We start from the raw sequence: 13,551 nt of genomic DNA, 5'->3' as shown, positions 1-13,551 counted from the left end.
TTGGACAGGTTCCCGGCGGCCATTTTAAATCATTCCTGAAGAATCCCTATAAGCACTGTCTTATGGAAATAGCATTATTAGGCCAAAAGATTTTAACCCTCTCTTGATCCTGATATGATTATGCCCCAATATTTATAGTGTACATACAGTTGAGGGGACCCGGGAAAAAAAAAATCAGCACATCTAGACCAAACTCAAAAGCAGTCCTGATTTTAGCAGGATAATCTGTAAACCAAAACTCAAAAGGGGTGAGATTTGTTTAACCCCTACCCAAAATTAAGCATTTAGGGGAATTTTGGGGCATTTCTTGGTGTTCCGGTGGGGGGCTTAGGGCTTATGCACACGCACGTATTTTCGTTCCGTGTCTGTTCCGTCTTTTGGAATTCAGTTTAAAAAAAAATGTTATATAGGATTAGAAACATTTCCCCCCCCCCCCTTTCGAATAACGCCACTCTTCTCCACAGGCGGAGGGTGGTACTGCAGGTCTGCCCAAATTAAGTGATTAGACTATTTTGTAATCTCAACCCACTTTATATGGCATACTTGGAGAAAGCTCTGAATTAATTCCATGACCTTTTTAGACTATGTATTTCTATCAGATATCCATCTTTTGACTCTCTATTTAAGAGAATACATAATCCAGTGGTTCCAATTTGATTTATTGATATAGTAAACTGGTTTCATTTAGAATTATTACATCCAATTCCTTTAAAGGGTTTGTGCCAAGAGAGAAACGTATCCCCTATCCATGGGATCCACACAAGATCAGTCAGCGTCCAAGCACCGAAACCCTACTGATCATGAGTAGGGTAGCCCTGTGGCCAGCTATGAATGGAGAGGCAGGTTGCGCATGTCACTGCCATCCATTCATTGTCTAGGGGACAGTTGTAGATAGCTGAGTAAAGCATTCAGCTATGTCCAGTCATTCTATAGAGAATAAATGGAGTACTCACATTGAGCACAGGTGCTTTTCAGTCATGTACACTCATTTTTTTCTCAAAATTTGCCATGGGTCCACCAACTGTGGGACTGGTGGAGAAAGACAAGTAGAGAGTTTGTCTGTCATCTTAGTCCAATAGACAGTGAATGGAGCAGCAGGATGCAGGGTCACCACCATTCAAACCCCTCAGGACTCCCACTCCAGTGATTGGGGGGGATCCCAGAGATCATACATTTATCACCAATCCTGTGGTTTGATTAAGTTTCTCGTGGAACGAGCCCTTTAATATATTCAGTCAAAGTGATTCCAATAATAAATTAGGCATTTCTTCAGTATTCTCTTTCTGTTTCCTGATTCACACGTCAGATTTATTAAATATTCAGCAAATTGTACAAAGAATGACAATAAATTGCCAGCAATTGAATCACTGCCTGTTACAAGGGAGACAGTTTTATTTTTTGGGAAACCGCAAGTATCTCTCATTCCGGTTAAACAACTTTCACATTTATTAACATTTATGATTATTCTGACTTCAATCTCTGAAAATTATTTAATCGTCCACTCTTATGTGCTTCCCACTCATGACACTTTTTTATCAAAAATTACATACACTAAGAGAGACATTTATCATCTCCTTGCGCCATATTGCGATAATAAAAGTCGCAAACACTACGTATGTAATTTATTAAACATTACTATGATGCAATTTTGTTGAAAGTGGTATTTCTACGCTGCCCTCTCCATTTTCCAAAAAAAGAGGCATGGTGAGATTTCAATTTAGGTGTACATACTGCTAGAGGATGTGCCTAATTTATGACGAGTTTGCGCCTCCTCCATAAAATAGGCATATCCTCCAGTAGCACAGGTGATATCATCAGAAAACCTGATGTAGAAAACCTCTTTTTGAATCTCCTTCTAAAGGGGCCATTTATATTGGTCAATTATCATCACAATTCCCTTGTTTCTGAATAATCAGAAAGATAATTGAGCAGTCTGAATTGAGACAATCAACCCCACCATAAGGAGTATTACTGACGGTGATACACTCGTAGCAGTATTTAAACTAGCCATTGCTACCTAGTGCAGGTTTAAATCAAGAGCCATCGCTAGACAACAATGATATTGCCCGGTGGGTGGAATTTTCACCCTGCCAGCTGTGAGGATCATACTGATAGGAATACCCATCAGATCCCCACTGTATCTGCAGTATACTAAGACACCTATAGCAGTGAAGCCCAACACAACAATCTGTATACCGTATATCTAACATAAAATAAGTAATTATACTCACGCCATGACAATAACACTGAAGTCCAACCAGTTCCATGGGTCCCTCAAGAAGGTGAATTGTTTCAGACAGAATCCTCTTGCCAGAATTTTTATCAATGATTCAAAAGTATAAATGCCAGTGAAAGTATACCTGGATAGAGTGCACAAGGGAAGATTTAGTTAACACTAATCCAAGTGCAGAAAATCCAAATAATATGGCCACAAATGTACTTCCATGACGCATGTGGAGCTACCTTCAATGTAATGAGAAATCATATAGTTCACAATGTAGAAGGCAATATGCAAAGTGCGTGTTGGGTTGGAAAATGACCTCTTTCTTAGAGCATTCCCATTTCCATTCACCTATCCTTGTAGACTTCTTCGACTATGTGTTCACAACCTTGTTCCCTTCCTAATATATCTTAAAGGTACTGTCTCATCAGAAAATGACCTATGGTTTAAATCAAGCTTTACGTTAAAAATATTTTTTGATATTTTTTGTTTTCATTTTTCATATCACTACCGATATATAAAACAAACACTAAAATCATGCAGTTTTCCCGTTTTGGCTTTTAGGTCTAATAATATATTGAGAGCTATCACATCTGTATAGATAACATAGGATCCACCATTCACTATAGGTGATATCATAGCTTATCTACTCCTTCCTGACCTCTTGACCTCTGCATTTAAAACTCTCCCATAGAAGTCAAAGAGGTCTCCTCCAGTCTATTGTATCTATGGCTGATGGCGGCTTTTCTTAAAAAAACAGGAATATTCACATACTTTATGCCTAGTGGCCAATGGGAAAACTGCGTGACTTTAGTATTTTTTTAAATATAGATAGGGACACAGAAAGGTTTTAAAAAATTCCCCCAAATTCTAAAAAAATATATATGTTTAATATGTTTGTTGCGCTCAATGTAGAAACTGGCCTAATCCCTGCTGGATCCCATTATAGTCAATGAGCTCCAGTGGTGCAAGAACCTATCCTTAGGGGCGTCGCTATAAGGGGTGCAGAGGTAGTAGCCGCTACCGGGCCCAGGAGCCTGAGGGGGCCCAAAGACCCTTGTGCCTCATAAGAAGACACCGGTATTATAGTACATGCTGGGAGGGCTCTGTTATAGATTTTGCACTTGGGCCCAGAATCTTCAAGTTACAACTCTGGCTGGAGGGAAGAGGTTAGGTCAAGAATTTGGCATGGGGGGGTGCCGTTTCAATTCTTGCCTCAGGCTGCAGGAGGGCTATGTGCTCCCCTGCCTGTTGCCACAAAGCACTGATGGAAGGGGGGCCCAAGCTGAACTCTTGCACCAGGGTCCATGAGCCTTTAGCTAGGCCCCTGCCTATCCGACTAGGCCAGATACAGTGAACTCCAGCAGGCAGTTCCTCTGACAGAACGGTCTGCTGGATAGCGTTACCGCGGGAGTTTCCCAATGATCACTTTGTCCCTAATCTACATTAATGCTCATACTTGCTCTACCCATAAAATAACCGTTTGCAGTCTTTGAAGGTAATGGTTAGAGGTGATAAAGCTTAAAACGTATATTAGGACATACTGTATATTTCTATGGAATAAATGCATAAAAAAATAATAATACAAATGATACAATTAATTAAAGGCAATATACCTTAGTATAGAAAGAGTCCATCAAGGCTGATATACATCAAGCTTTAATTCTGTCTGTTAAACAGTTTCGATTAGCTATCACTCCATGCAGATATTATAGCCGAGTTACTCATGCACATGCTGAACAATATTAATAGTGTCTGTCTGTTAAGTAGACGACGTTGAGGACATGAGTCTGCAAATAAATGGAAGCTTCAATCCAGCATCTCCGTATGGACTGGCAATAATTAGATCAAGCATGGGTGCCACATCCTAGAAATCAATTCATTAATGAGCATAACCTACATAGGGAAATGTAGCCTCAATGCATCATGGTGGATTCTGTGTTCTTGCTATGCAGTATGGTTTACATGAATCATACCTCTCAGCTCTTAGCAGGGTTACAAATTTAGTTCGCATCTACTGAGTGCTTTAGATGCTAATTTTATGTGGTAACTGAAGAAAACAATACCATAGGATTTACATATTCCCAGGTCCATTGCTAGCATCTCAGAAGCTTTGGGGCCCAATCCCCAATGCATATGTGTTTAATTTTTGATCTAATCTCCCAGTCCTAGTACTAAAGGCATATTTGGATGGATATTATATTAAGCACTATCACACATACAGGAGAATGCAGCACCCCATACTTCTTACATCAAGTGACATCTCCTCTGATGTAGACAGTCTCTTTTCTCATCTTCTCCATTCGACCAAGACAACATGTCTCGTCTCTGCAGACAGACATCTTAGATTCCTCACTTTTCCATCATCCTCTTCCTCCAGGTATCCTGATACCCTTCACTCCCCAACAGGTATAATGCCCCTGAGGACTGCCCCCAGTCAATATAAGGGTGCCTGCACATGATGCGGATTACGTTCGGTTTCTCTATGTTCTCTCTTTTTCCATACGTGCAAAATTGACCTGCTGTACAGATTTTGAAATCCGCAGCAGGTCAATTGTTGTTGTGGATTTCACCTTTTTCAAATGGAGGGTGAGATTTCTGGAAAAATATGCATCAAAAGCGCACCAAAAAACACAATTATGTATTACAGGCTTTGGTGTGGAAATGCACAGAAATTCATGCAGAGTTTCTGCACCTTACCCTGCACCCATATGCAAGCACTCTAATGCCCCTCTGTACTGCCCCCGGTCAGTATACTGTCCTCCTGTACTGCCCCCGGTCAGTATAATACCCCTCTGTACTGTCCCAGTCAGTATAATGTCCCTTTATAATGCCCCCAGTCAGTATAAAATCCCTCTGTAATGCCCCCAGTCAGTATAATGCCCTCTGTAATTCTCCCAGATGGAATAATGCTCCTCAATAGTTCCCCCAGAATTAAAGTAGCCCTACCCTGTAGTTCTCCCTTGTAGTTATAAAGTTTGCCCCCCACCCATACTGCCCCAGTACTATAGGTCCCAACATGAACATGAGAAAAAAAAATAAAAAATTGCCCCCAACACGCATCTGAGATACAGGCTACAGGCCTCTTCTGGCCTGTGCCCTGAGTTGCTGGCTTCTCAGCTCAGGCCCACGCCCTGCTACTTTATTACAGTCCTCAGGCCTAGTGGCCTATGGTCTATGAGAGTTTATTGTGGTGCAGGGAGTCATTGGCTCCCATGTCTTGCCGCAGTAATTTGGGGCCCTGGACAAAAGAGCTGGGGACAAAGCCCAGGATGTTCTGACCTAGCAATGCCCCTGCATATTCTGCTATGATATATACCTAGGTGGCTCACCATTCTCTTTTGTGTGATTGTAGACACCACGACAAACGGTTCACTCAAAAATTGCTAACTTTTGTGTACTGTACAGCTTTACATGTGCCCTTATGAGACAGAAAGTCGGCTCTGAGCACTAAAATTTGGAACAATTGGATAATTGGTGTCTGGGCTCTCGGAGAACACTGGACTGGCTTGGGTTTTGTAGTCTGAAGTAATAAGAGGTGGGACATACATCAGAAAAAAGGTGTTTTGCCACCTGTGAGCCTGTTCCTCAGGGGTGACAAGGATGTCGTTTATTAGCACCCATGACAATCTATCCTCAGCAAATCAGATGATCAGGGAAGCCACTGAAGGTTCAGGAACAAGGTCCTCCTCTGCCTGTGCCAACATCTACTGATCTGAATGGGAACACATTAGAACATAATAGAGAAAAACTTTGAGTTTAATTTAGATAGATTTTTATTGGAAATGTCCTGTGTCATCCTAAAAATAGCCTAATTTTACAGCCATGTCAATCACTGAGTGTCATATTCAGTGGAAAATATGTAGACAGGAAAATTCTGTCAATAAACCCATGAGGAAAATCAATGTAGATAGAGTACTTTGGAAAATGGCACAGCAGAGACAGTTATATTGTGGGTTGAAATCACGTTAGACTGAGGGGACCTACTGTCCAAAGTTCTTACACTCACCCCACTAAGTGGCAAACTCCATGACGCTATGTACAGATGGTGCTTCTTCTAAAAGTATAGAATATCCAGGACCACTTTTAACCAAGGAATATATAAAAGGGACCTAGATCTTACGGCTGTCCAGCACCATCACCCTATGTACCCCTATCCTTAAATGGAGGGTTATGACACCATGAACCCAACCGGTTGAAATGCTACTACTATATCTGTATTGTAATCCATAACATGTAGCCCAGTTGTTTTTTCCACAACATAATTAAAATTGATTTTCTTCTTCAGAGTTCCTGCTGCAATATGTGTCCAGACACGAAACATTAGGTCAATGATTAACCTGTTCATTTCCACTGCTACAACGAAAGTCAGCACTTTAAGAGCATTTTGGCCACGCAGCACAAAGAGAACTTCTGCAGGTTCAGAAGAGTCAAACTAGTGTACAAATGGAGGACTAAACCTATGGGCACTAAGTAACTTATAATATGGGCAGCTCATGGCATTCACACATAGGTATGAACATAAAAAAAGAGACACGCGAGTGTGGCAGGGAGGAACATCTATAGGGGACATTCACATGACTGTATGTATTTTAAATAATACATAAATACGGATAACGTCAGCGTTTAATACGTCACATGGATGTAATTCGTATTTTGCGGATCTGTGTTTTGTGGACTGCAAAATACATATTGTCGTGTGAATGCCCTACTAAGGCCTAGTTCACATTTCCGTGTCTTTTTGAAAAAAATCTGTCCATGTTTCATCGGTGAACAGGTCCGTAAAGGATGCGTGTTTGGTCCATGTGTCAGTTTTTTCCCCTCTGTGTGTCATCTGTAATCCATAGACACTGCGCAGCTGAAAATAAATTTACATCTCCTACCAGTGGTAAGTGAAAAACGGAAAAAAACAGATGCCATCCGTGTCAGTGATTTTTACCCATAGACTTCAATAGGCGTGCTAGGCCTGCATCATGGACCAGAGATTTTTTTTCACTGACCTAACACATTACAAACACATTAAAAACGACGGCTACGGGTTCTGTCCGCAGGAAATGCAGACAGCCCAGATCAGTGAAAAACAGAAATGTGAACAAGGCCTAAGTGTGCGGCTATCTAAAAACCGTACGCTCGCAATCAGTTTACGACCATAAAGTCACTGAAATGTGCAGTATCAGACTAGCCCTTTTACAGATTTGTGGGGATTATTATCGGGCAGCATTCTTGAAAAGCTTTCCGGTGAGTGTGTATTATATGGCGACTATAAAAGTCTTAGGCATATAGGAATAGCAGCGTTCTTACGTACCGCAGAGTTTCCTCATGATTTGATAAATCGAGATATGAAATTAATCAGAGCTGTGTGTAGGTGGCAGATATTTGTACGGTGCTGTTGGATTAGATGCTTTTTAAAAGCTTTCCTACAGTCCTGAGTTTGCACCCCCCACCTGTAATGTACATTGAGCGTAATCCAGCCATGTGCGCTGAGCCCAGGTGCCTACGCTTAATTTGCCTGCAAAGATGGTGCTTATAAAAGCCGTGTTTAATGTATGCATTCGTTTACAGCCCGGTTCTCCGCAGTGGTTTATCTACTAATTACTGCAAAGTGTCCCCTTTTCAATGTAGGATAAGCAATTGTGTGTATTACTGCTTTTTACTCATTATGTATAAATCATACGCTTTATAGACTCCTAGCTTACAGTATGTTGTAAAGTAGCCATTTATTCGGTAGAAAACCTGTGCCCACCCTGTATTTAGTGTAAAAATGATTATATGATTGACACTTTAAATACGCTATTTATTAGAGCACCCAAGGAATAAAGCAATGACGCCAACCTCCAACCAAGCATTTGGGAGCGCATTTTCTCACTTCTGCTGTCCTTCTGAAAAGGACTAGGACCCCTGCCTCTGGAGAAGAGGCCTGTCCGTGCGTAATTTACCCATATGCTCTTGTTCCTGATGTACGTACACAGAAATCGTGGTGAACATCAAACTCAAAATAGGTATATAACTATAGCTATAGCTGTATATAATGATAGCTACTCATATAATTCTGACCCCATACAGCCATCACAAAGAGAATACGCACACATGCAGTACCACAGACATGGAGGTATCTGCAATTGTTTTATTGTATTGTATTGTTATCGTTATGTATTTCATATTTTGGCCGTGCATTCCAGCACAGGGGTCATGGATGGCAAAAGGTTGGTGGGAACAGGGCTGACCATCCTGTTCCACTCCTCTTGGTGGGATGGGCTTGTCCTCCTCCCTACAGGAAGGGGAGTTCCTGTGTAGCTAGAGAGAGGAGAGGAAGCACACGCTAGAGCTCTGCTACTGGAATGATATTTCATAACTCCAAAGAGACCAAGGTCTTTTCAAGAGAAAAGACAGCAGAGTGAACAGCAAAGTACTACATTACAGACACTGCTGCAAGGTGAGGGACTATGGCTCAGACACCCATTACCCAAATCATCACTAGACCAGATACAGTTCAGGTTTGTATCTAACACCTATACCTACAAGTACCTGCAATTGCTATTCAATTTCCACTGTACAGATCCCCAGGGACAAAGAGCCTGAGGGAGTACACCATGACACAACATTTCATCAGGTGCTCGCTGCACACAGCACATTTGTGAAGCATACAATATACACAGGCATGGGATTCAGCCAGTTCCCTCCAGTTCTCCAGATCTGGTTGGAGATGTTCGCTTCCATTGCTTTGAGCGCCGCTGATAGTTTAGCTCCTTAGTTGGGTGGTATGTGTGTGTAGTGTATATATGGCACATTGATGTATGTCTACCATGTATATGGTGTATTTATGTGTATGTGTGTTGCATATATATGGTGTATGTATATGTAAACATGTGCCGTGACGCGGCGTGTCCGCCGTTGAGTAGGGAACCTGTTGTTAAAAATTTGAATCCCATCCCTGGATACAGCCGCCTTACAGCTTGAAACGCAAGGTCATACAAACTGTAGCAGTATTCAATGGACTGATTAGAAACTAACTATACATTCACTGAACAACACGAACTGGTCCTGGTGCAATTTTAGAAGCCATAATCAGGAGTGGATCAAAAAAGGAGAGGTATAAAGGACAGGTACGACTTCTTCTCGGTGTGGCCATTAACAATGAACATTGAATAAACAAGCAATTCCTAATGAGTTAACTGGATATTAGCACAGATTGCCTGATCACGATGATCAAGCCATATAACGTCTAGGTCATAGCCCTGCCGTTTGGCCATACTATAAGGGTGCATGCACATGGTGTGCCATGGCTGCAGTAACCATATACAAATTCTCTAGAATTTCCAGGCTGCACCTGTACGCACCGTGATTTAAGTAGCAAGTAATCCGCATGTATAGTAGTTACTGAGGGCCATGAGCTCCGTGTACAGACGCCCCATATAGCTGTGTATAGATCTAGTACTGAACTCAGTAGAAACTTGATAAATCTGTATGAGGAGACGTCCCTGTAATGGCTTTTGCTATGACCGTGTCCCTATCTTTCCATTGCCCCACCGCTGCTCTGTCTCCTACCTCTATAGTAGGAAATTCACTGGGGGTCATTTACTAAAGGCTGATGTTTTATATGCCAGTCTAAGTAACAACCCTGCTGAAGGAAGTGCCAACCACATTTTTTTATTAACAGGCGCATGCCTCTTGTTAAATGTGTCACATCTATTAAGAAACTAAGCTAGAAACTGAGACCAATGCCAGCTAAGAGCTGGAATAGCTTACAGTACATGTGTGGTGCACGGTGGGCACTTTCTTCAAAAGTGATGAGAATGGCACAAAACACAAAACGTTGTGCAAATTTTGATTTATTTATTTTGCAAATTTACCACCTTTTTGCACCAAAAACCTGATGTAAAGCCTTGGTAAATGACCCCCGTGGCTCGGAGATACTGATAAGATTGCTAAGAGGAACTGCCGTACCACTGGTACGTTTGCTACAAGAGATGTACCCTATAAGGTCTGATTTACATGTTGCATCCACATCAGTTTTTTTGTTGCATTTCTGATGCAATTATGGAAAACTGTGGCAAAAAATGTAACACAGGCACAACATGTATACACATCTGTACGCACACTCCACTCTTTGCGGATTACCTAATGAAGAGCAATGGGTCAGATTTAGTAATCCTGTGGAAATATATTGGGGCAGTATAAACTCTGCCTACACAGTCTAAAGAGGCAACAGATTTATCACAGTTGAATGATCAGTTTGGTTTTGCTTGCTAGGAAGAAGGTATGTAAATGAACTCATAACAAGCTCTGCTTCTAATGCCACCAGATGTAAGGCAGCTATCCTATAAGTCAATGTTTGTCCTTTTAAACAGCCCTTTAGACATGACTTGGATAATAATTAAGCCAGAATCTTATCTGCACACAGCTGTTTCGGGGTGATAGCTCCTCATCAGTGCAGAGCAGAGAGTACTGGCTTAACTGGCTGAGAGGCCTAGGTCAGGTTTTGATGGATACTATATCTCCTTATGGGGAGACCCTAAACGGCTTGTGGAGTCTTATAGGCCAGGCAACGCTCCTCTGGGAATTCTGGGAAGTGGGTACACAAATGTGCTCTTAGCAAGCTCTGCCTCTACCTAGTTACACCAGTACTCTCTGCTCTGCATTGATGAGGGGCAATCACCCCGAAACAGCTGTCTGCAGATTAGGTGCTGGCTTAATTATTATACAAGTCATGTCTCAAGACCTGTTTAAAAGGTTAAACATTAACTTATAGGACAGCTATCTTACATTTGGTGGCATTAGGGGTGGAGCTTGATAAGAGCTCATTTGCATACCCTCTTCCCAGAATTCCCAGAGGATCATTGCCTGGGCTATAAAATTCCTCACGCTTTCAGCTTGCTAGACGCTTTTATCTACCATTATACTTTTAGCCTCCCGACTAAGCTGAGGCGAAACGCACGTCGAGGTTCCTATCCTGGGGCGAAACGCACGTCGAGGTTCCTATTCTGGTGCGAAACGCACGTCGAGGTTCCTATCCTGTCCTGCGCCTGCTGCTTTTCACCCTTCATCATGTTTTGTGGTATGCTTTGGATTTCTATCTGTAGTTGATAGCTGGGCTCCTCCATATCCTTTACTAAAAGGTCTTGTGCTTTTTTATTTTTTGAGGGTTCAACCTCTCCCTCCACTGCTAGATTCTAGCGTCCGTTTGATTATCTTTCTTTAACTGCACTTCGAGTTGAGCTCTGCATAGTGGTTATGTACCAGGGTGATGACCATATGCTTCTTACTTTACAATAGTAGCATTATCAGGGCTACTATGTGGTGAATCACCCTGATATATACCATTGGCATACTTGACATGTTTTTCATCTTTTGGTGGGTAGCAGCGGCACTGGCCAGCGGATTGCGGCATCCGGTTTCCTGCTGGTTCTTCATTTTTTTCTCATCTCTAATATTTTATAAATCATGATATGTTTATTACAATTAAATAAAATATATTTTTGGAATATTTTGGGCATTTTCTTGTTGTTTGTTCTTCAACAACATTATAGGTTTATATACATTATACTTTTATGTCAAAAACCCATGGTAACTGTAGTCCTGAGCAAGTACACCATTTTTTGGCACAAATTGAGACATAATTTTCCCCTAAAATAGTCCACAAGGCTATCTGCAGTCCACCTCTACCCTAGATAAAGTTAAAAATGAAATATGCCACTCTGCTAATCACACGCACCAAATCATATTCAGTATTCCCCATACTGCCAGAAATAAATTTATGGCAAACAGTGCCATACATATAATTATATCAGCTCATATAATACAGAGCAAGGAGCGAGTGGCAGGGAATGTAAAAAATGCATCTATGAATCTATATACACAATGGATTTGCTCCTACAGAATCATGGAGAGAAGACTGAACAATAAAGCAGTGTTACATATGTATAATCAGACAGTGGGTGCTAATGATCACCTTTCTGTTCCCTGAGAGAATGAGAGGTATGATCGTTCTCATTTGACAATGAAATGGCAGAGTCAGTTACACGCTACAATGTTCATGAATAACTTCAGCTCTGATACACTGTTACCGATTTCACAAAGCTACATTACGGGAATTTGTTTTTCACAATGGGATACTGTACATCAAACTTTAAGGGGAACTTGTCATTGGGGCGGGTCTCTTTATATTAAAAGGGCCATACAGTGCTAGAAAAATTGGTGGCAGTGGGGGTCAAAATGACATAAAAGAAGCAATACTCACCTCCATCAATCCCTGTTCTAATGCTGTCCAGGTCCTGCTGCCTTCTACTTCAGACTCACTTTTTGACACACATGAAATGGCTCAAAATCCCCTCTCAGCCAATCAGTGGCAGAAGTGGGTCATCATTGTGACCCATTGTGACCAGTGGTTGGCTGAGAGGGCAATAGGAACCGGAAGCAGAGAGCCAAGGGGACAGACGCCCTTGTAACTCTGAATTGAATTGCCCTCAACAGAAAGATCTCAGCTTTTCAACATAGCCAAGAAAGTCCATGTGAAACACTACGCTGGAAAACTCTTCTTCTAAGAAACAGATCACTCTAGGCTTCACAGTGGAAAATATCTTGTTCTCTCCACAAGCCCAATTAACCATCCCCAGAGGTGCCACATAGCCTTACAACCCTGGGTAAAGTCCCGTCTCATAAGATGGAGGATGTATTCTTGTCCTCTGAATTGTTTCAGAAGCCAATATGATGAATGCAATTCTGCCTACAATTTTAGATTTCACATATTATTTTACAAGTATCTTGATTAATAGGAAACTTATCTAGTGATAGTTTCTTTTAAAGGGAATATAACATCAGAAAATAAGCTAGTGCTTATATCTTGTATTTATTTTAAACATATTTTTAATTAATACAATCCTGCAGTTTCCGCACTGGCCACTAGACCTAATAATAGGCGCCACTTCTTGGTCTGTACAGTTCCCTTTACTGCACTGATCTGGTTATCATTACAGGCAGGATTAGAACAACAGATATCATCTCTGTGTACAGTAGATGACACAGGATCCACCATTCACTTAGGTGATATCACAGCTCATCTACTCCCTCCTGATCTCTACACAGGTCAAAGAACATGCCTAGAAAACTCTCTCATAGAGGTTAATGAACATCTCTAGTCGATTGTCTCTATGGTCCATGGTGGCTGCCGCAAAGTACATATCTAAATGCTGTTAAGAGCAGCTCAGGCAAGATAACAGCCCCCATAATCATGTTTAAAATACAGAATACAAAAATCTACAATCAGAAAATAAAAATAAGTTATAAAAAAAAGGAATTGTGTCACTAACTGGTTTTAACTGACTGAATTATTT

The 13,551-nt window shown here is 41.3% G+C and overlaps 1 protein-coding gene across 1 annotated transcript in view; it reads right to left on the bottom strand.

Moving 5' to 3' along the window:
- The window catches only part of LOC122939477 (sodium channel protein type 5 subunit alpha-like), a 208,215-nt gene that overhangs the window by 47,492 nt on the left and 147,172 nt on the right, over positions 1 to 13,551 (bottom strand). The window contains exon 5 of the mRNA XM_044295548.1: positions 2,232 to 2,360. Coding sequence (XP_044151483.1) covers positions 2,232 to 2,360 — 129 coding nt within the window. The remainder of the gene's footprint in view (positions 1 to 2,231; positions 2,361 to 13,551) is intronic.

The sequence above is a fragment of the Bufo gargarizans genome, chromosome 5 (genome assembly GCF_014858855.1).
Source record: "Bufo gargarizans isolate SCDJY-AF-19 chromosome 5, ASM1485885v1, whole genome shotgun sequence".
NCBI classification, from domain to species: domain Eukaryota; kingdom Metazoa; phylum Chordata; class Amphibia; order Anura; family Bufonidae; genus Bufo; species Bufo gargarizans.
Note: the sequence above shows the minus strand (reverse complement) of the source record. Positions and strands in the feature narration are given on the sequence as shown.